This window comes from Telopea speciosissima, chromosome 4 (genome assembly GCF_018873765.1).
Source record: "Telopea speciosissima isolate NSW1024214 ecotype Mountain lineage chromosome 4, Tspe_v1, whole genome shotgun sequence".
NCBI lineage: Eukaryota > Viridiplantae > Streptophyta > Magnoliopsida > Proteales > Proteaceae > Telopea > Telopea speciosissima.
Genome location: NC_057919.1, coordinates 60,793,501 through 60,814,767, shown reverse-complemented (window position 1 = coordinate 60,814,767; position 21,267 = coordinate 60,793,501). Strand labels below are relative to the sequence as shown.

Below are 21,267 nucleotides of genomic sequence, written 5' to 3'. Positions count from 1 at the left end.
CAATATTTCGGTCATATTCGGATATCTTCGGATATTTCGGATATCCTCAGTAGGGGCCCGAGATACCATATATCGCGAGATATAGTACTATGGTAGAAACCCACTTTGAAATACAATCCAAGCCAAAGGGCAAACTGGTAATAAATCAGAATTTTCAAGGGTCAATTGGGTAATGGCAGTTCCGTAAATAATCAGAATTTTGCAAGGGCTTTTTGGTAGACAAAAAGCAATGGGATGCAAGGAGTAAAATAATGGCTATGGAGAGTGGCAATTTGGTAAATAACCAGAATTTTCAAGGGGTTATTGGAAAATAATGAAGCAAGGGGACAGATTTGGAAAATAATTTAATTCCCTAGTAGAAAGGGTAAACTAGGAAAGGAATGTAAAAAATGGATAAAAGATAATAAGAGATAGATAGAAGGGTATTATGGGAAATCATAAAATAAGGTTTTAAGAAACCAACGTAAGAAGGTTGTCTTCAACCTTACGACAGAGAAACCAGGGAAAAAAAAGGAGGCGGAAGTGGGTGGTGACCAGAGAAAAGTCGGACAAAAAATAAATTGGTTTTACACAAAACCATGTGAAGGTGTTGTCTTCAACATTCGACCAACAACATCTCAAGCAACCATGTTTTCAAGCACTGGATGAAACCAGCAAAGGCGGAAAAAAGGATCTGCCCAAATCAATAACCTCGAGACCCCATCGTCACCTTCACGAAACTAGGGGCGGTAGTCGTGGATGCAGCGGCAACCCAACAAAATCTCGCAAGGAAGAGAAGTAGTCCAAAGGGAAGAGGAAAACATAATAATAAAGACACCACGTCTGTGGTTGTCTTCAACCTTCAGAACCTGAGACGGTAAAATGAACAGAGAAGCAGCACCTTGGGGGAGAAAAGGGGCATATTCCTACGCTGAACCAAGCAGCCAGCGGGAAAACCATGACTCAACAGAAATCTCGTCTTCAACCTCTGGACTCCATGAAACACCAGACCACAACAAATCAGCAGAGTCGTGGACTATCTTCTACCTCTTGAGAGGCACGATTCTGAAATTCTTCTCCAAGTTTCAAGACCAAAAATTAAATTTGCTGAAGATGCCATCAGCAAGAACCCATCAGCAAATCAACACGGTAGCAGAACTCAAGAAAAACACCTTCGACTCCACCAATCGAAACAATTGAACCACACAGAAGCAGCAGAAATCAGGGTTACATATCTTAACACCAACAGCAAGAGAAATCGATGGAGCCATCGCTTAGGGCAGCAGCAGAAATCGAGAACAATACAATATTGTCAGACAATCCAGCGGAGTAGAAAAGCAACATATCAATCTCCTTCAACCCTCTTCTTCGATCGAACAAAACCGAAGGATCCGCAACAATAACAAATTGAACCGTAGCAGTATAATTTTGACAGGGAGCAACGAGGTAGAGCAACAAAATCGAAGAGAGACACCAGCAGTAGCAAGTCTTTAGCAATCGATTAAAAAAAAACAGCAGTAGCAATCGATAAGATATGATTCACATCACTGCTAGCAAACTTTCGAACTAACCATGTATGATTTTCCACACTAAATCTTCATGGAAACCCTAGTTCGTTTCCTTCTTGAACTAGGGTTTCATTCTTCAAACTAGAAACCCAAAACGACTCTCAAAATGGCTTTGACGGAGAGAACCAGGTGCTGGTTAGTGCTCTGATACCATGTAGAAACCACTTTCTCTAAAAGGCCAACCTTGTAGGAAAGGGAGGAAACAATATGTATATCATACAGGAGCTTTTAACACGGCGGATTATCCAAAGGGGGACACGGGTGGATAAATAATTTTTTAACTCCTGCTCGCTCCCGGGGGGACTCGATACGGTGACCCTTGCCTGCTTTGATACCATGTAGAGAACCTAGGACCTGTAACCTGTAACCAGTAACCTTAGAGAGACAAGAGAAGAGAGAAAGGAGAGAATGAGACAATAATTGCTTGTATTAATTGATAGGTAAGCCCCTCTATTTATAATAGAGGGGAAAGTTACAAGAGACTAAAATAGGCGATGTGGGACTAAAACCCACATAGCCGACTTACACTTAATAACATAAAAACTACCCCAAAAAGACCAAAATACCCCCACGGTATTCTGGAGTACATATTCCAACAAATATCCTTCTCTGAAAGTTTGGTTGATTTTTGCTATGTGCAGGCCTAAAAATAAATTCTAACGGGCAGTTTGGTCCGTCAAACCAGTTTCTAAGTCGGTGAGACTATACTATTTAAGAGGACATTACGATAGCGTTTTGACCCTAAACTTTCAATCCAAATGATAAACATATGTGGGGTTTTCAACAGAATATCCTATCAGTTGATAGTTGATTGACTTCATAAACTAAAATAAAAACTAGCAGTAGATTTTGTAGCAGCAACAAAAAAGCATCAAGGTAGCGGCAATACTGGAGAAACTGAATGAAATTCTCTACATCTCAACTCAAATCAGAACAGACCCAAGTAGCAGTACTTCCCTTGTCCCAGATCCTTCTTATATAGATCTTGGCTATGAAAAGATTAGAAACCAAAATACTAGACTGGAATTTCTATTTCCTACCAAGACCACACCACTTATTGAACCCTTGGGACTTTAACTTCTCTTCTAGAGCTCACCTGAAGTATATATAAGAGATCATTCTATTGTCTCACATAAATAGAATGATTATCTGAAGAAACTGACACTTTGGTATTGCTGTGCATGAAATAACTTGATTTCTTTATGAATCTTGATCTCTTACGTCAGGTTTATTCTCAATGTGTAGAAGGTCCATAATCCATATGGATGGCTTGAAGTGCTGTTTGCACACATATGTAGGCCAATATAGGGCTTAATACTTTTTTATACCACCTTTCCAAAATGCAAACAGGATCCTTTCTATGAACAATGGAATGTGGAACAATTGATCCTCATCATCATAAATGAAGAGTTATATTTTTTATTTTTGTGATATGTTCCATTTTCCTAAGCATCTCATATGATGATATTTATAAACACCTGGTTATTCTCCTGTAAGCTTACGTATCCATTTCAATTTCTTTATGACTGTTAGCTAAATCAATTTTCTTGGCAGCTGAGGAAATGGAACGAGCGATGGGTGATCTTGGACCCCACTACTGGAAAAATGGAATACAAGTATGGTTCCTCACATTTTTGGAGAAACCTTCCATTTTCTAAAGTTATTATCTTTGACACCGCTGTCTTATGTTCTAACACTCCGTCGCTGTTGTTCCCAGTGTATCTGAAAAGGATTGAGTCTTTTGTGTACAGTTTAATGATCCCACTCTATTGTTTTTCATTAGGATTCGGAGGAATGAGTCAGTTGTCAAGGGAACCATTACATTTGATGCAAATAGCACAATTACCATCTCTCCTGTAAACTTCCAGTAAGATCATTCATTGGTATATATATATTTTAAATACTTATTCTTAAATTTTTTTTTGGACAAGTAAAAAGGGCGTACCCAGTGCACAAGGCTTCCCCGCTATTGCAGGGTCTGGGGAGGGTCATAATGTACGCAGTCTTATCCTTACTTCACGGAGAGACTGTTCCCCGACTCAAACTCGCAACCACTAGGTCGCAATGGAGCGACCTTACCGTTGCTCCGAGGGTCATAATTACTTTTTTTTTTGGACAAGTAATGTAAGAAATTTACTAGGAAAGGTAAAAGTTGAGGAAATAGAGATTTATCTTAGTTGGTTTTATATGTACTGATCTGTTTCCTCTTTCTCCATTCTTCAGTGGACTACCAAAATATGACGGCTGCTGTTTCTGTATCCACTTGCATTAACATCTTAAAGTTTGCTGGATATATAGAGGAGGATATTGTTTTAATTCCTAACTCTTACTTGCGGCTTCATATAGTTTGCTACTTGAGCACCATGGTTTTTATGCTTCTTAACTGTTCTCAATAGATATTGGTACCCCCCAGAAACAAGATTACTTCCTCTGTGCTGAAACTCCTGGTGCTGCTAGAGCTTGGGTATCAACTCTACTGTAAGTGCTCCAAAGCTTTGGTTTGGTGTTGCAATGGGAAGTTTTATATTCATAGAGGCATAGACGTTTTTCAGAAAGCTTTCTCATCTTGCCTTCTCTTCTGTATGTGCTGTGTGGTTGATCAAAAAATTTTAAGGTTGTCCTCATTGAGTATATTCATCTATTCTAGAGCTATTCAACAGTGATGCTCCATTCTCTGAAATTCAGTCATGTCAGGCAGGCTGCAGTATTCACGTGTTAGATAGGTGAATATAATTTTGCTAAGATAAAATGTGGTTTGCTTTATATCTCTTGTTTTCAAAAAATATTTATGGTTCATGATGGAAAAGACCTAGGATCCATCAACAGGACATTCCAACTATGATGAAAACATTGTTTTGGAAATTTTCTTCCGTGAAGTCCACAAAATAGTGATAATCCCTAGATTTAGAAAAATATCTAAAGCTTTAGGAATAATTAGTTATTTATAGATGCATAACTAATTTCATCCATTCAATAACAGTTATTTTGGTATAGTAGTTGAAGTTTATTATAAATTTATTTGATATGAAAAGATCATATATCCCCTCAAGTCCCTGAATCTTATTTTTGGGGCTCTGTTGAGTCTGACCATAGTTAGTTGAAATGCATATTATATGTCGTTCCTGTCTTTCCGTTTAAAATTCCATTTTCCATATCACACCGAAAGATATGGGAAAAAAATGGTTCTTTTCTTATCAACTGTTTAAAATGTGTTTCCATTTTATTCAAGAGGAAAAAAAAATGCTTTTTGAGCCTCCTGAATTCTGAGTGCACCAGGCCTGTGCAGTTGTGCAATGCAGAAGCAAACTACCATGGTGGACCCGTCCCCCTAGTGAAATTAATTTAATATCATATTTACCAAGGGTGCACGTATCAAATATTAATATTAAATTGATAAGACTACACTTGGTCTCAGCCAAAAGGCCGAGAAAGGTACATCAGTCTTGAGTCATAGTTTCCTTCTTATAAAAGTTTATTCCTATTCCCTTCCATACACTACCCTGTGGGACTAAATCTGGAGTCTATCCCTCTTGCTCATAGTTTTCAGCATTATTCGAGAAGATAGGTTATCACTTTTGAATCTGCTCTGATATGGTTTTTAGTTTTTATTGACTCGTGGCTCTCTTGTGATTTGTGACTACCTCATTTACTGATTACTGTAGTTATCAGTTCCGCTCTTCACTACTTCCGCCTTTTAGCGACTATTGTTAATTGTTAATAGAATTTATAGATATCCTTTCAGCCCTTGATGTGTCTAGAGTCTAGACCCCTATTAGTGTGTAGCTTACGTTCTTGTTACCCATCCCCTGACAACCCCAGGCTGTGCAGGGCTACAAGCTGTCACCATCACTAGAGATGTAAAGTACCCAAGCAATACATCTACCACGTGGACGTTGACATAGACTAGCTTCCTTATAAATGTATATTGCGATATTTTTGTTTCCACACTTTACAAATCTAAACGTTTAAAACCCGTTTTATTGTTTCCGATTTTTTTTCCGCTCTCAAAATGTTTGACCGGATTTTTTACCTTCCCATTCATATTCTAGACTGTTTTAAACACGTCATACCAAACACCATTTATTAGCCAAACCTGTTTTAACTAACTATGAGTTTGACACCTCACATTTGTGTCAGACTACGAGTCTGTGAGACCTGTACCCATTACCATATAACATAGGCTTTTCATCTTTTGAACAATTGATCTTTATCTTAATTAGTTAGCATTTCATGTTCGTCTTGCTGTGCAGAAGTCCAATTTTGTTCAATCATATTTGATATTTTGTTAGACAAAGTCCCCTGTTTTTTGTCTTGCTATCTGTTGTTAAATGAAAGTCTTGTGATTTTCGGAGGACGTAATCAGTTTTCATTACTTGAGTTATGTCTAGTGAATGATGTGGCTGCATTCATCTCTTGTCATCTTTCTTTATTGTCCAACATCCAGTGCTACTCAATTGGTGTTAAAGGCCCACAAAGAAGCTGTGAATTCCTTAAGTGGAAATACTTCTACAAAATTAGGGACAGTAGCAAGAGTTGTTGCTGAAGCCAACTCAAGGGCTCAGGAAGCTGCTAAAGAAATTGAAGCAGCAATGCGGATATCCATGAGAAATGCTTTGGGCGTGGTGGCAAATAGACCAAACGAAGGTCAAATGGATGATCTGACAATCATGAAAGTATGTTAACTACTAGGTACCCTGTTTCATTTTTTATATCTCACTACATCTGAAATTTACTACTGGATTGTGATTATAGTACGACAAAATGAAGAGTGTTCTGGTTGTCCTGGTTGCATCTTCTATTATTTTGGCATTGGAAATTAATTGTTGAACTATTCTTCTATGATTAGTCTGTGATATGCCATATTGTAACTTCAGCATGAGTTGGTGCCTTTAAGGATTCTCGCTGCCTTGTTCAGTTGGACCAAAGGAAACAAAATGATCCAAAGCAAATGTTGTTGAAGTCTTGGAAAAATATAAGGAAACTATAGCTTCATGTACTCTTTGGATGTTACATTTTGAGTGTATAATCTGTCGACTATTTTGCTGCAAGATAGTAATTAGATTCCTCTTCCACCAATAAATTGTTCAAACTACAAAATAATTCCTTTTTCTCTTTTGTGCTAATGCAAATCTAAAATGGTACTGTATGAGATAGGATACTCCTTTTGTTTTTCTCCTTATATCTCTTTTTTTTTTTTGGGGGGGGGGGGGGGGTTGGTTTCTAGCATGGCACACCCCAGAAGGCTTCCCAGCATGCCAGCTGTCAACTGCCATGTGGCAATTTGGTTAGTGATCAAATTCAATGAATTCTTCCATGTCATCATGTAGCCATTGATTAATTTTTTGACTGATCTGACTTTCCACGTGCCAAAGTACAACTCAACTCAACTCAGCCTTATCCCAACTAAATGGGTCGGCTACATGGATCCTATTTCTCCAATTAGCTCTATTCAAAGCCATACAATATACCCATTAAAAAAAATACAAGATTCCAGTCCTAAGTTATATATGTCTTTCCTCACACATCTACTATGGTTATTATAGACCCACCTTTAGCTCTTTTATCTCCTTCAATTTGAAATAAATCACTTCTCCGTACTAGAGCATTCAAAGGCCTCCATTGCACATGTCTATGCCACCTTAGGTGAGTTTCTCTCTACTTATCATGAATAGGGGCAACTCCAAGGTTTGCTCTAATTTGTTCATTCTTCATTTATCTTTTTTAGTTTTACCACTCATCCCCCACAACATCCTCATTTTAGTCTCATTAAGTTTGTTTAAATGTTTTTTCTTTACTGCCCTTTTAAGAATTGTCGTTTTGTGTTTACAGATTTTTGGGGGTATTTTGGACTTGTTTATGTTTCTAGTTTATTCTATTGTCTTAGGGATATTTTGGGGTGTTTGTATTTTCTTAATGCTGATATTATAAATAAGATTCCCCCCCCCCCCAATTTGTCTTTAACCAAATCGTGAGGGAGTTTATTGCGCTACTTGCTGCCCTAGTTCTACTCTTCAAGATTTTATGTCACTATGACAATCTGAGATTCATCATTGGACAGCTATTGAAGATTGGTGAAAGTTTGTTGATCAAGTTTGCCCAGTTTTTTGAAGATCAATTATTTCAAAGTTCTTGAAGGTTTATTTGGGAGATTCATTCATCTGTCAAGTTGGACTCTGCTGCAACTTAGTTTCTTTCCATTTTATTCAAGTTGGGCATTAGTACCTTATATGCGCCAACTTGAGGGAGAGTGTTAGCATTATTATGGAGTTTTTTTCTTATTAGTTCAAGCTGGAGCTTTTTTTTTTACTTATATGTATAATCTAGCTTGAGGGGGAGTGTTAGAATACGTAATCCTGAATACCGTGGGGGTATTCTGGTCCTTATGGGGGTAGTTTAATTCTTATATCATTAGTTTAAGTTGCTGCCCTTATAGAGTCAGCTAGTTAGGGGTAATTATGTCTATTTCAGTCCCTTTGTAACTTTCCCCTCTATTATAGATAGAGGGGCTTACCTATAAATGAATCTAAGCCATTCTATGCTCTAATTCTCTCTTTCTAACTCACGGTTTTGCCAACATTCCCTCTCAATCGATCTCTCCCTTCTTCTCTTCTCTTCTATACTTTCTTCTTCTTCTTTGTTCCTCACTGCTGATCAGACTTAGGGTTCCATTCTGTTACATGGTATCAGAGCACCCAACAATGCTGGTATAACTATGACGACAATAAACCAGCCCCTTACCTGGAGCACCCTTGAGGTAGCGTAAAATGCGACAAGCAGCATCCCAATGTACTTGCTTAGGTGTCTGCATGAACTGACTAACACCCACAGTAAAGGAAATATCGGGACGAGTAACTGTAAGATAGATAAGTTTACCGACCACTCGACCAGGCGTCGGTACGGATGTGGGTCACTAAATTCCTTGTCATCAGAAGTGCCAAACTTGACATGGGGATCCATAGGAGTATCAATAGGTTTGCAACCCAACATTCCTGTTTGATCAAGTAAATCAAGAACATACTTCCTTTGGGATAGGTTAAGACCTCGAGAACTGTGAACAACCTCAATACCAAGAAAGTACCTGAGATTACCCAAATCCTTGATCTGGAAGTTATCATGCAAATACCTCTTCACCTGTGCAATCCTAGAAGCATCATTACTGGTAACAATAATGTCATCGATATAGACTGCTAAGAGGACCACGTTAGTCCCCTGACGTCTAACAAAGATAGAGTGATCAGAATAGCACTGAGAAAACCCACAACCAGCCACAACACCGCTGAATTTATCAAACCACGTACGGGGAGACTGTTTCAGTCCATAAATTGCCTTATGAAGGCGACAAACTCGGACACTATCCTCCCCTGAGCAACATAACCAGGAGGTTGCTCCATGTACACCTCCTCCTATAGATCACCATATAAGAAGGCATTCTTCACATCCATCTGAAAGAGAGGCCAATCAAGATTGACCGCCAAGGAAAGCAAAATATAGACAGAATTCAATCTCGCAACAGGAGAGAAGGTCTCGAAGTAGTCCACCCCATAGGTCTGTGTAAACCCCTTGGCAACCAAACGGGCCTTTAGCCTGCTCCACAGTGCCATCTGGATTGTACTTAACCGTGTACACCCAACGACACCTAACAAGATCTTTACCAGGCGGTAGATCAACCAACGACCAAGTCTTACAAGAGACCAAGGCATCCATCTCCACATCCATAGCATTTTTCCACCCAGGATGCGACAAGGCAATCGTATAAGAGGTGGGAATAAAGGTAGAATGTAATGCTACAGCAAAAGCATGATAATGGAGTGGAAGATGAGAAACAGAAACATAATTGGCCAATGGGTAAAGGGGATTCTGAGTGCAAGTGCGAGTACCTTTTCTCTTTGCAATAGGGAGATCATCAATGTCCAAAGTTGGATCTGTAGGCAAGGAGTCAGCTGGTGGCAGTGGAGGGGCAGCCACAATAGGTTGAGGTGGCATTGGCGGCGGTTGCTGTTGGGTACGACGTGTGTAGACCTGTATTTGCGTGGAACCAGGATTTGCAACTAATGGGATAGGAGGAGGGACAGGTTCAGCAACAACACGACCGACACCATCAGTATCAACATCAATGGAAGAACCAGCAAAATAAAGGGAGTTTTCGAAGAAGGTAACATCAGCGAAAACAAACTGTTGGCGAGAGACGGGATGTAAAAAACCTAGGACCTGTAACCAGTAACTCTAGAGAGAAGAGAAGATGGAAGTTGTAAAATACTTGAATTAATTAATTGATAGGTGATGTGGGACTAAAACCCACATAGCCGACATAAACTTAATAATATAAGAAGAATAAAACTACCCCCAAAAAGACCAGAATACCCCTATGGTATTCTGGATCACATATTCCAACACTCCCCCTCAAGCTGGATTATACAAATAAGTAAAGAAAGAAGATCCAGCTTGAACTAAAGAAAAAAGAACTCCTAATAACGCTAACAAAAACACCTATAACCCTTCTGGGTACGAGAATAGCCAAGAAACAAACACTTGATAGCCCTAGGAGATAGTTTATCAATACCAGGACAAAGCTCATGAACAAAACATTGGCAACCAAAAATACGAGGAGGGAGAGAGAAAACAGCCAGATTAGGAAAAACAATATTAAAAGGAATTTGATTATTAAGAACAGAGGAAGGCATACGATTAATCAACAAGCAGTTAATACTACTTCAGCCCAATAGATTTTAGGGACATTCATATGAAACATCAAGGACCTAGTAATGTCTAACAAATGGCGGTTTTTGCGCTCTACCACACCATTTTGTTGCGGTGTGTAAGAGCAACTAGTTTGGTGAAGGACGCCATTGTTAGAACAAAAAGAGGAAACCTCACGTTGGATTATCTCTAGGGTATTTTCAGTACGCAGAATTTTTAAATGAACACCAAATTGAACATGAATTTCATTATAAAATTGCTTGAAAATAGAAACAAATTCAGATCGATCCTTCAAGAGGTACAACCGTGTCATACGAGAATAATCATCAATAAAGTTAACAAAATAATAAAAACCTAACCGACTCTTGACCCTACAAGGGCCCCAAATATCAGAATGAACTAACTGAAACAAAGAAGTACTCCTAGACTCTGGACTCAAAGGAAAGACAGTACGATGATGCTTGCCAAGCTCACAAGCTTCACACTCAATACGGGAGACAGATTTGCAGCTAGGAACAAGATGGCGCAGCTTGGATAAGGAAGGTTGTCCAAGTCGATAGTGCCAATGTCAAGGAGATATGTCAGAAGAAGTAGCAACTGCTGCCATAGAAGTAGAGGCCAAATCAAAATAATAGAGGCCACCCTTCTCATGCCCGCCACCAATCGTCGTCTTTGTTGCAAGATCCTGAATGACACAATGAGAAGAATGAAAGGTTATAGAACAATTCAAAGTCTTAGTTAATTGACTAACAAATAGAAGATTAAGAGGGAGCTTAGGGACATGAAGGACATTAGACAAAGAAAGATCAGGAGATAAGGGAATGTCCCCATAACCAATAACGGGTATAAAAGACCCATCGGCAATAGAAATCCGAGATGGGGCAGCGGACTGTGTAAAAGATGAAAATAAATTAGGCTTACTGATCATGTGAGAAGAGGCACCGGAGTCAATGACCCACGGAGAGGATGAGGAGGCAAAACATGCAGTAGATGTACTTGAGAGGGCAAGAACAGCTGTAGATGTAAAGGAGGATGCCTCAAGTTGCTGAACTCGTTGTAATAGTTGAGAAACAAGGTCATTAGAGGAACTACCACCATCAGTGGAAGACCCATGAGTAGTGTCAGGAGGTTGCACAGGATTAGCCGCTCCATTAGAGACTGCAACGTTTGCAATTGCTCTCGTGCCCATTGTGGTTTGCCATATTTCAGCCAACATTTTTCAATAGTGTGGTTAAGACGACCACAATGAGAGCACCATCGAGAGCCACCATCACCAGAAGATGAACCAGCAGGGTTTGAAACAGCCCTATGACCACGACCAGATCCAGAACCACGACCTCGAGAAGAGATAGCACTATCACGACCACGCCCTCCAGTAGAGGTAAAGAGGGCAGAATTATCTTTGGAGACATGAGCTGGATCAGATTTCACCACCGAAGGAGAAACAACTCTCTGGATTCGACAATATGCTTCATTCATAGATGGGATCTTCTCACTAGCCAATAATTGGCTTTTGACGGATTGAAGATCAGAATCCAATCCAGAGAGAAACTTAGCAACCAGAAACTCAGAACGTTGGGATTTAATCACAGAGGCATCAGTAGAGATAGGCTGGTACACATTGAGTTCTTCCCACATTCCCTTCAGTGAACTGTAATATTCGCCAAGAGACTTTCCTTCTTGCTTGAAAGAGAAAAATTTCTCATACAGATCATAAATTCGAGATAGATTGGTATCTTGAGAATAGCTTTCCTTGAGTTCTTCCCAAACACCCTTGGTAGTTTTATGAAACATAACATTAGAGGCTATGGAAGGTTCCATGCTATTCCAAAGCCAACAAAGAGGGGTTGCATTTTCAGCCTTCCAATCGTCATATTTGTCATCAGTAGGATCTGGTGGTGTCATTATGAGATAAGACATCTTCCGGGAAGCAGTAACATAAACTTCAAAGGCTTGAGACCAAAGAAGGTAATTGGAGGCACCATTCAACTTGATGGTAGTAATCTGAATATTAAAATTGTCCGTGGGAGGCTTAGAATCAGCCATGAGATCAAATAATATTGTCAAAAAAATACCTGGGATAGGTAGAGAGCAGAGACAACCAACAATAAGGAAGACAAGGCAAAAAAAAAAAATCGATTTCAGCCCAAACCCAGATTAGGGTAAAAATCGACAAACTTCAGAAAAGAGGCTGAACAGCCCAGTATGCGATCAATTGTTGGTGTAGACAATCATCAAATAATGAGGAATAAAGGTCCCCAAACCACCAGCCAATATGAAGAAGAAATCTTAGGAGGAAAAGAAACTCGATTTCCGCAGGGTTTTGAGAAATCGATTTCTCAGATGGAGACAAACATTACTTCAATTAGCAGAAATCTCGAACAGCATCAGGCAAGGACAAACTCGATCAATCTTCAGCATATCAGGGAACCCTAATCCTTCATTAGGGTGTGACTAGGGTTCAGACAAGAGTATACAACATCTAGTTGCTGCGGACCACAACAGGAGAGCAAGAGGAAGTAGAAGCCTTCAAAACAGCAACAAAAGGGAGAACTGTTGATTAGAATTAATGCTTTGATGCTGATTGGGCTGGTTCTAATGGCGATAGAAGATCGACTACAGGTTATTGTACTTTCTTTAGAGGTAATTTGGTTACTTGGAAGAGCAAGAAACAGACCACTGTTGCTTGTTCCAGTGCTGAAGCTGAGTACAGAGCTATGGCTCATACAGCTGCAGAATTGATGTGGGTTCGTTCTTTTGCTTGTGAGCTTGGTTATTCTAGTGATCAGCCCATGGAGATGTACTGTGATAACCAAGTTGCTATCTCTATTGCCAACAACCCCGTTTTTCATGAACGGACTAAGCACATTGAAGTTGACTATCATTTTGTTCGAGATGCTGTTCAGAAGAAGTTAATTACTACTCCTTTTGTTCGTTCCCAGTTTCAACTTGGAGATATGTTTACAAAGGCTTTATTTCGACCTCAGTTCTTGAGTGGTTGTTCGAAGCTGGATCTTGGTGATGTCTACGCTCCAGCTTGAGGGGGAGTGTTAAGAATTGTCGTTTTGTGTTTACAGATTTTCGGGGGTATTTTGGTCTTGTTTATGTTTCTAGTTTATTCTGTTGTCTTAGGGGTATTTTGGGGTGTTTGTATTTTCTTAATGCTGATATTATAAATAAGATTCCCCCCACGATTTGTCTTTAACCAAATCGTGAGGGAGTTTTACCCTCTCAATCGATCTGTCCCTTCTTCTTCTTTGTTCTTCACTGCTGATCAGACTTAGGGTTCCATTCTGTTACATGCCCAACATTCAGCTCCATACGTCATTTCTGGTTGTATAACTCTTCTATAAAATTTCTCTTTTGAGTTTTAAGTGATATGTCTACCACACAACATTCCAGATGCACCCCCTCCATTTCGTCCACCCTATTTTTATTCTTTGTACAACATCATCCTGTATTTCTCCTTCTTTATTCATGATTGAACCTAGGTATCTAAAGTTCTTATTGTGTGGTAACTCCATATCATCAATTTTCACCACCTCTCTCTCAATCCTATTGTTACTAAAGCTACACATAATATACTTTGTTTTTGTTTTACTTATCTTAAAACCTTTTGATTCTAAAGTTGATTTCTGTAAATCCAACTTTGTGTTTATCCTAGCATTTGTTTCATCCACTAAAACAATATCATCCGCAAAAGCATACACTAAGGGATCTGATCTTGAATGTTTCACCAACTCATCCATGATTAGTGCAAGCAAATACAGGCTTAGAGCTGAACCTTGGTGTAAGCCAATTGTTATTGGGAATTCACTGCCTTGTTCCCTCATAATTCTTACATTAATCACTACATAAACATAATTATACATATCTTTAATTATGTCTACGTATTTACTCGAAACATTTTTCTTCTCTAGAACTTGCCAAATTAACTCTCTATGAACTCTATCATAAGCCTTGTCTAAATCAATAAAGACCATATGAAGACCTTTCTTCAAAAAAAAGACGTACCCAGTGCACGAGGCTCCCGCCACTGCGGGGTCTGGGGAGGGTCATAATGTACGCAGCCTTACCCCTGCTTCACGGGGAGGCTGTTTCCCAATTCGAACCCGCGACCTAGTGGTGGAGCAACCTCATCGTTTTGCCGAGTTCCGCCCTTTATATGAAGATCTTTCTTATATGCTCTTAATCTTTCCATTAGTCTCCTAAGCAAATAAATAGCTCCCGTGGTTGATCTTTCTGGCATAAAACCAAATTGGTTATCTGAAATATTAGTTACTTGTCTTAGGCAAGCTTCAATTACTTTCTCCCATAATTTCATAGATGGCTCATGAAATTTGTTCCTTCATAATTTTTACTGCTTCGTATATCACATTTATTTTTATAAATTGGTAACACAATTCTTCTTCTCCATTCATCCGGCATTTTCCTTGCGCTCAAAATCTTATTTAATAACCTAGTTAGCCACGATAATCCACAAATACCACACTCTTGCAAACCTCTACTGGGATACCATCTATACGTACTACTTTACCTATTTTCATCTTTTTTAAGGCTTTCTTTTACTTCAGCCATTTTTCATATATATCTAAGATTTGTAGATTCTGGATGGTTATTATAACCTTGTAAGATACTATTACTTGTATGATTTTCATTTAGTAAACTGTAGAAATAGTTAATCCACCTCTCTTTAATCTCCTCATCTCTTATTAAAATATTATCATCCTCACTTTTAATACATCTACTATGGTTGAAATCTCTACTCTTCCTTTCCCTCAATTTGGCTAGTTTACAGTTATCTTGTTCCCCTTCCTTTGTGCCTAACTTGTTATTGAGATCCTCATATTCTGTAGCCTTCGTTTTCCCTATTATCTTCTTAACTTCGTTTCTATTGAATTTATACCTTTTGAAATCCTCTTCATCTTTTGTCTTTTGCCAAGTTTTAAAGCTGGATTTTTTTAGCCTTAATTTCTGTTTGAACTTCCTCACCCCACCACCAAGTCTCCCTAGATGAGTATTGTATTCCTTTAGATTCACCTAGAACATCTTTAGATGTATTTCTAATATAAGCAGCCCTCTCATTCCATTCCACGTGCCAAATTATGGGGAAAGAAAGGGAAAAGAAACAATGGGAATAGCCCCATAAATGGTGGGCCATGCAGTTGATTGCACTGTTGAGGTTTTGGTGTCTTGACTTCTGATGATGGACTGCTGTGTGGAGCCTCCGGGGGTTTTGCTATAAATCTGTAGCAAGAGTTCTTTTTCTGTATTGAAAATCTGAGAGAGGTGTGAGGAACAAGCGACTGTAACCCTATTCTCCATTGATAGGAAACAGATCTCATCTCACCGTGGACGTAGCCAACCTTGCTGAACCACGTAAATCTTTGTGCGCATTGTGTTATTGTGTTTGCGATTTCCATTCTTTTTTGCATCGTGTTAGGTTTTACATGCACCACCATATCTTACATGTGGTTGTCCTGTAGTCAGAGTAGCCAAATTATCAGTGCATGTGGGGTAAATTGCTGGCATGCTGGTATCATTCGTGGGTGTGGCATGCCAGAGACCTTTTTTGCTTTAGTTTTTATTTATACTTTTCTCTTTCTTTGCATATATGTTTTTGTGGTTAATGAATTTTAGGTAATCTTTTGAGTACTATCAGACCCAACTGCAGTTGGACTGTGTCTATTTGGACCATTTACGGATTTACCTAAGGGAGGATGGTCCATTCCATTTGGCAAACTGGAGGATGCTCAAACAGTTGAAAAGTCAGCAGACTGTCTAGCTTTTCACTGTCATACCAATCAGACTGTCAATGGGTTGCTAGAACACTGGCCAAGGCCTTTAGAGTTTTTCAATAAAAGATGAAGTTGAGGGACTTGAAGCCTGGACACATGGTGAAGTAGATGCTTTCCTAATTGTTGCATCACGGGCACTGTTTATGAATATGGCAAAAGGGCTGTAGGTCAGTGCAAGGCCTACTTTAGCAGGGTCACAAATGTGTGGACTGGAGTTGGTCCTAGCTTTTGGTATTTTTTTTACAGGAAGTGGTTGCACTTTAGCTTGAACCCATGTCTTCATGCCAGCTGCATGAGCTTTTTGTTAGCTTTTAGAGTGGAAGAAGAAGAAGAGAAGAAACCCCAAGAGAGCAGCCACGATTTTGGTTTGGTGTGTTATGTCTCAAAACAAGAGACTAACATGCTTATATTGAAAAGAATATATAATTACACACAGGCCCTTGGCCTTATACAAATGACAAAGAATACATAAAAGAGGGGTTATGTACATATATACCCCTGATACAATTATTCTTTACACTTTTACCATTGCACCAAACGATGACCCCTTGTTTGAATATACAACTCAACTCACTACTTGTTTTAGTAAACAACGACAAATTTAAATTTACTTCTATGGCAATGCTTACCCTACATTGTAAACATGATTGCCAGTATTATTTGAACCCAAGATCTCGCATGAACATTACTGCTTAATCAAAGACCCAACCTAATACAAAACAAAGTTATAAACAATCATTTTCAATATTTGAAGTTTATTATACATCCACCAGGACTGTTGCCTTCCTGACTAAATGGTCTGACTATAAGGCTGTCGGCTGCAAGGCCAGAACAGTCTGACATCTGGTCCAATATTAAAAACGTTGATATGATTTTTAGAATTCATTTTTCAATATCTGGCCTACCTGATTGTTCTGAAAAAATTTGGCTATTTCCTCGGTATTACTTCTTTGTCTATTCAGGACTAGATGCAGATAACCGCTTGTCAACCTCTAAAAAATGACTACCTTTTATTTCTAGTGAAACTAGGAATGGCAATGGGTGGGTCAAAATAGGGCATGCCTTGCGCTGCTCCTAATGATTAAATGTTAGGGTAAGGTTTGCTATTTTAAGAATGACAGGCCCTGCCATGGTAAAGTTTACAAGTCCTATGCACGTATCATGAGGGCAGGGCAAAGTTGGGTTGACCAATATCTAATATGTCAGGTTCGATAAAGTGGAATCTGACCATTTGCCGTCCCAGCCCCTGTCATGATGAAGTTGATGAGTCCTCCATTATTTGATTTGCCTTGTCTTGTTATCATAACTTTCTAATTGAACATACAAGAAAATGACTGATCTATTCAATCATAACATTCAAACCATTTAAAACAACTGATCAAGCCCTAGAATTATTAAATATCATTACTAAAACTGAGAAAAAATAAGAAACTGAAGTGTATAGCCTATATGTGTGCATCTTATTGGCATTGGGAAGTTGTCTCCAATTTTGTAATCTGCATATTTTCTCCTTTTTGGGAGGGTATTCACTTCAGTAGCTTCAACTATATCCTTCAGTAATTTCTGACAAAGGCTTCAATGCCTTTGGACGACCCATTTTCTCCCAAAAGCTGCAAAAAGAGACTCAGCAATATTGAGGCAAGGATTTAATGTTACAAGCATACTTGTCAAGTCGACTACACGACCCAAGGCGTTGGAGGGGTGTTTAGGTGACAAGGTACCTGCCTAGGTGTTGCCTAGGCGCCTTAGGTGTGTTTTAATGACTATAAGTAATATAGCAATGATAATTTTATATAATTATATGTTTATATGCAACATAGAAGCCAGATCAATGCAATATGATATAATTATGCTAGTAATGGCCTAATATGAGAAAATCAACATATAGTAAACAAAGCATAGGATATAATATAAGCATATTCATTAAAAAACAAAGCAATAAACATAAATCAATGTAAGCTCGTGAAGTGTCAACAAGGCGTGTTGTGTTGCCTTGGACCCAAGAAAGAGCCTGGATGCCTAGGCAGTGCCTTGACAACTATGATTACAAGAGATGACTGACCCTAAGGAAACTTTGCACATAAATCACATGTTCACCGATTTGCATCTTCTTTTCACTTAGTGCTCACCATAACAGATCTTATCCAGGTTGGTTTCCATGTGAAAAATATACTTCCATCTTAGACTTGAGGGCTTCAGCCAAACTAAAGTGCAAGTCTCCATCATTCACTTTCATCGAAGATAAGAAAATTTTTGTTGAGAAGCAGCATCTTGCATTTTCCCAAATCCATGTCATTATTGGCCATTTCAATGGGTTTTTTTCTGGTCTTTTTAGAAGTTCAATCAGCTGATCAAGTTGCCAATTGTTAGGGTTCCCACTTCCTGTCCTTAATGGTTCACCATCCTAAATGAGGGAAGGACTCTTTGAGTGTCAAATTGCCATAACATATCTTCCCAGGACATACTCCTGTTTCCTCATTGGCCACTTGGATGTGAAAACAAATCGTACATAGACTTGAAGCAATCAACCAAAAAAGATCCTGTAGATCTGTCATTCTTTTCATAATTTATAACCCATAAATATTCTGTTACTCATCTCCTTAATTCAGCTAGCTGAAGCGACTGATGTTTTCTCCATTTTCATTTTAGTCATGGCTCTTTTGATGTGAATATTTTGTGATTTTGGTCTGTTACAAAACTGTTGCTTACACTTATAAATGCAAATGATGGATTCCATTTGAAAATGGCCTGAAATTATGATCTTCAAGAGTGTTTGTGCTAGTGTGTCTACTGAATTGAAATTCACAACGTCCTATCTAGCTAAGAAAATTTTCAGTTTTTTATTCCTTTAGGCCCTTGAGGAAGAAAAGTTACATTTCAATTTGCCTGTGCTATTTGTCCATAGGAGACATTACGAGTGAAGGATGAGGAATTACACCATCTGGCTAGGGATCTTCGTGCACGGGATTCAACAATAAAAGAAATAGCAGAGAAACTATCTGATACTGCTGAAGCGGCTGAGGCTGCCGCAGCTGCTGCTCATACAATGGATGAACAGAGAAGAATTGCCTGTGCTGAAATTGAGCGTTTAATGAAGGATTCAGAGAAAGAGAGAGGGTCAGCAGTGTTAAAGGTACTGATGTATTCTTCTCTTCAATGTTGAAGAGGGTTTTCTGGCACTATTTTTAGTCTGATTGGTAAGTTAGCCTAATGAGGAAATGTTCTTGAAAACTTTATTTCTTGGTCTGTTTTTCAGCTCCCTACTTTCTCCTTTGCCAAACATGCGTGTGCAAGAGTTTATGATTTATTTTTGCTTATTGTTTTAAAGATGAAGTTTTCAGGCTTGGGATTATTGAGTTTACTCTAAACCTCTTCTACTTTGTCTGGGGACAAAACTGAAGCTTATGCCAGTAGTTAAGATTTACTCTAGGCCTAGCCTTTGATACAAACTGCCACACTTCGCTTCCCTATAATGAGTTGGTTCTCTTCCATGAGGTAAAAGGCGATTTGGAACTCCTTTGCTCCTTTGGCCTAAGAAGGGTTGGGCCGTTTGTTGGGGGTGGGGGAGGAGGGGAACTTTGTCACATGTTATTATTATTTTCTCTAATAAACTCTTAAAATTTAGTTGGTTCCCAGCTTTGTTACTCAGATGTCTCATGTAAGTCTGGAACACCCATGTTGACATGAAATGTCATGGGCACAGGTATCAGTATGGGCATGGGATATGTGTCCAAACTGCAACAAGCAGCCAGAGACTTGGACATGACTATCATGAATAAGAGGATTGACACCTGATTTTTCTTGATGCATTCACCTCCTTTTTAAACATAGCCAGGTCCTAATACCTCCACCCATGTTGGGCTGACATCTGAAGTTTGGGTTGTATGGATTTGATTCGTCAATACACCTTTTTAATTTGATCTGCATGATATAGGTTTCCAGTAATTCATCAGGTTTTTCTTCAGAAACTATTCAAAATCCTTAGTTTTTTTGTTTGTGCATGTATGCCATCTTCTTATGGTCTTTTAGTGGTACTGCTAATAAATAATGGCTTTCTAAACCCACATTGCTTTGTTTTTGCTAAAATTGTAGTCAAGGGAATCTGAAGAAAAAATTGAGGTTCTAAGTAAGGAGAGGGATCAACTATTTAAGCAAAGAGACTCTGCTCTTCAGGAGGCACACCTATGGCGTTCTGAGCTTGCAAAAGCTAGAGAACGTGTTGTGATTTTAGAAGGAGCTGTTGTTAGAGCTGAGGAGAGGGCAAGGGTTGCAGAGGCAGATGCTGAAGCTAGGGTAAAAGAAGCTGTAGAGAAAGAATTAGCTGCTGTCAAGGAGAAGGAAAAGCTCCTAGCATATGTAAATATGTTGCAAGGACAACTACAAAGGTATATTTCCCAATCTCTGTTATGTTGGCTTTAATTTTATGGTAACCTGTTTAATATCCAATTTCTGGTGATGACTTTATACTATCTGGGGAAGATTAAAATGGTCAGATGGACATGATTGTCTCACTTGTATCTGCCTCATATGGTGAAACCTGTCAAATCAGCTTGTTTTAGGAAATTGATTATCCACTCTGTCTAATGTATAAAATTGCCCTGTAAATGTGTCTCATTTGTTAGTAGTGGTCACTTACATCTACTCATATGTAAAGCCACTTATCCTAGTAATTTATGTTTTGCTTTCTTTGATTCTTTCTTGGAGCTTAAGATGGAAGAAAACTTAGCAAATTGAACATTTGAATTATTTATACAGGCAGCAGAGTGATACAAAGCAAGTCCTTGAAGAGAAGACTGAGTCATGCTCGGATGTAGGTAACACCCTTCCATTAACAAAGCATGTAGACTTGTCGGAGAACGTAGATAAAGCATGTCTCAGCGTTTCAAGATCTATCCCCGTCTCTGAGGATGGTATAGTCCAGTTAGCTGTAGATCAAGTCGATCTCTGTTCAATTGGGGATGGGGAATGGAGTGATATTAGGGCTACAGAGGCGAGGATAGCTGATGTAAGAATATCCCCTGAAGCAGAGGGTAGCAGCTTGGATATTCCTGTTGTGAGTCTACCAGTTGACAATCATCATGAGCATGGAGGGAATTCATTTCACCAGCCTTGAGTTTTATTAACTCTTGATGTACCTTAAGAAAAAACCAACTTGAGTGTGCGGTTGGAGCATCATTAAAAAATCAGTCTTTTCTTATATGTTCTTCTGTACCTTTTTTTTTTTT

At 38.9% G+C, this 21,267-nt stretch overlaps 1 protein-coding gene, 2 long non-coding RNA genes and 1 pseudogene across 4 annotated transcripts in view; 1 reads left to right on the top strand and 3 right to left on the bottom strand.

Moving 5' to 3' along the window:
* LOC122659934 overlaps positions 1–4,024 on the bottom strand; it is a 13,046-nt gene extending 9,022 nt beyond the window's left edge. Inside the window, exon 1 of the long non-coding RNA XR_006332585.1 lies at positions 3,902–4,024. This is a non-coding gene — a long non-coding RNA (uncharacterized LOC122659934). The remainder of the gene's footprint in view (positions 1–3,901) is intronic.
* LOC122659926 (switch-associated protein 70-like) overlaps positions 1–21,267 on the top strand; it is a 26,580-nt gene extending 5,313 nt beyond the window's left edge. Inside the window, exons 3-11 of one of the 2 annotated variants that reach the window (XM_043855086.1) lie at positions 3,102–3,163; positions 3,331–3,414; positions 3,771–3,802; positions 3,944–4,025; positions 5,992–6,220; positions 18,948–19,175; positions 20,135–20,427; positions 20,798–20,957; positions 20,991–21,267. In XM_043855086.1, the coding sequence (XP_043711021.1) occupies positions 3,102–3,163; positions 3,331–3,414; positions 3,771–3,802; positions 3,944–4,025; positions 5,992–6,220; positions 18,948–19,175; positions 20,135–20,427; positions 20,798–20,957; positions 20,991–21,155 (1,335 nt within the window). In that variant the 3' untranslated portion in view covers positions 21,156–21,267. Of the gene's footprint in view, positions 1–3,101; positions 3,164–3,330; positions 3,415–3,770; positions 3,803–3,943; positions 4,026–5,991; positions 6,221–18,947; positions 19,176–20,134; positions 20,428–20,797 lie in introns of both variants that reach the window. The other variant, XM_043855085.1, reaches the window with a different exon arrangement.
* Positions 4,811–4,983, bottom strand: LOC122660633 (annotated as a pseudogene).
* LOC122659935 lies at positions 7,068–14,063 on the bottom strand. Its single transcript, XR_006332586.1, has 2 exons — positions 13,545–14,063; positions 7,068–7,341 (listed from the first exon to the last, which is right to left on the bottom strand). It is a non-coding gene; the product is annotated as an uncharacterized LOC122659935 (long non-coding RNA).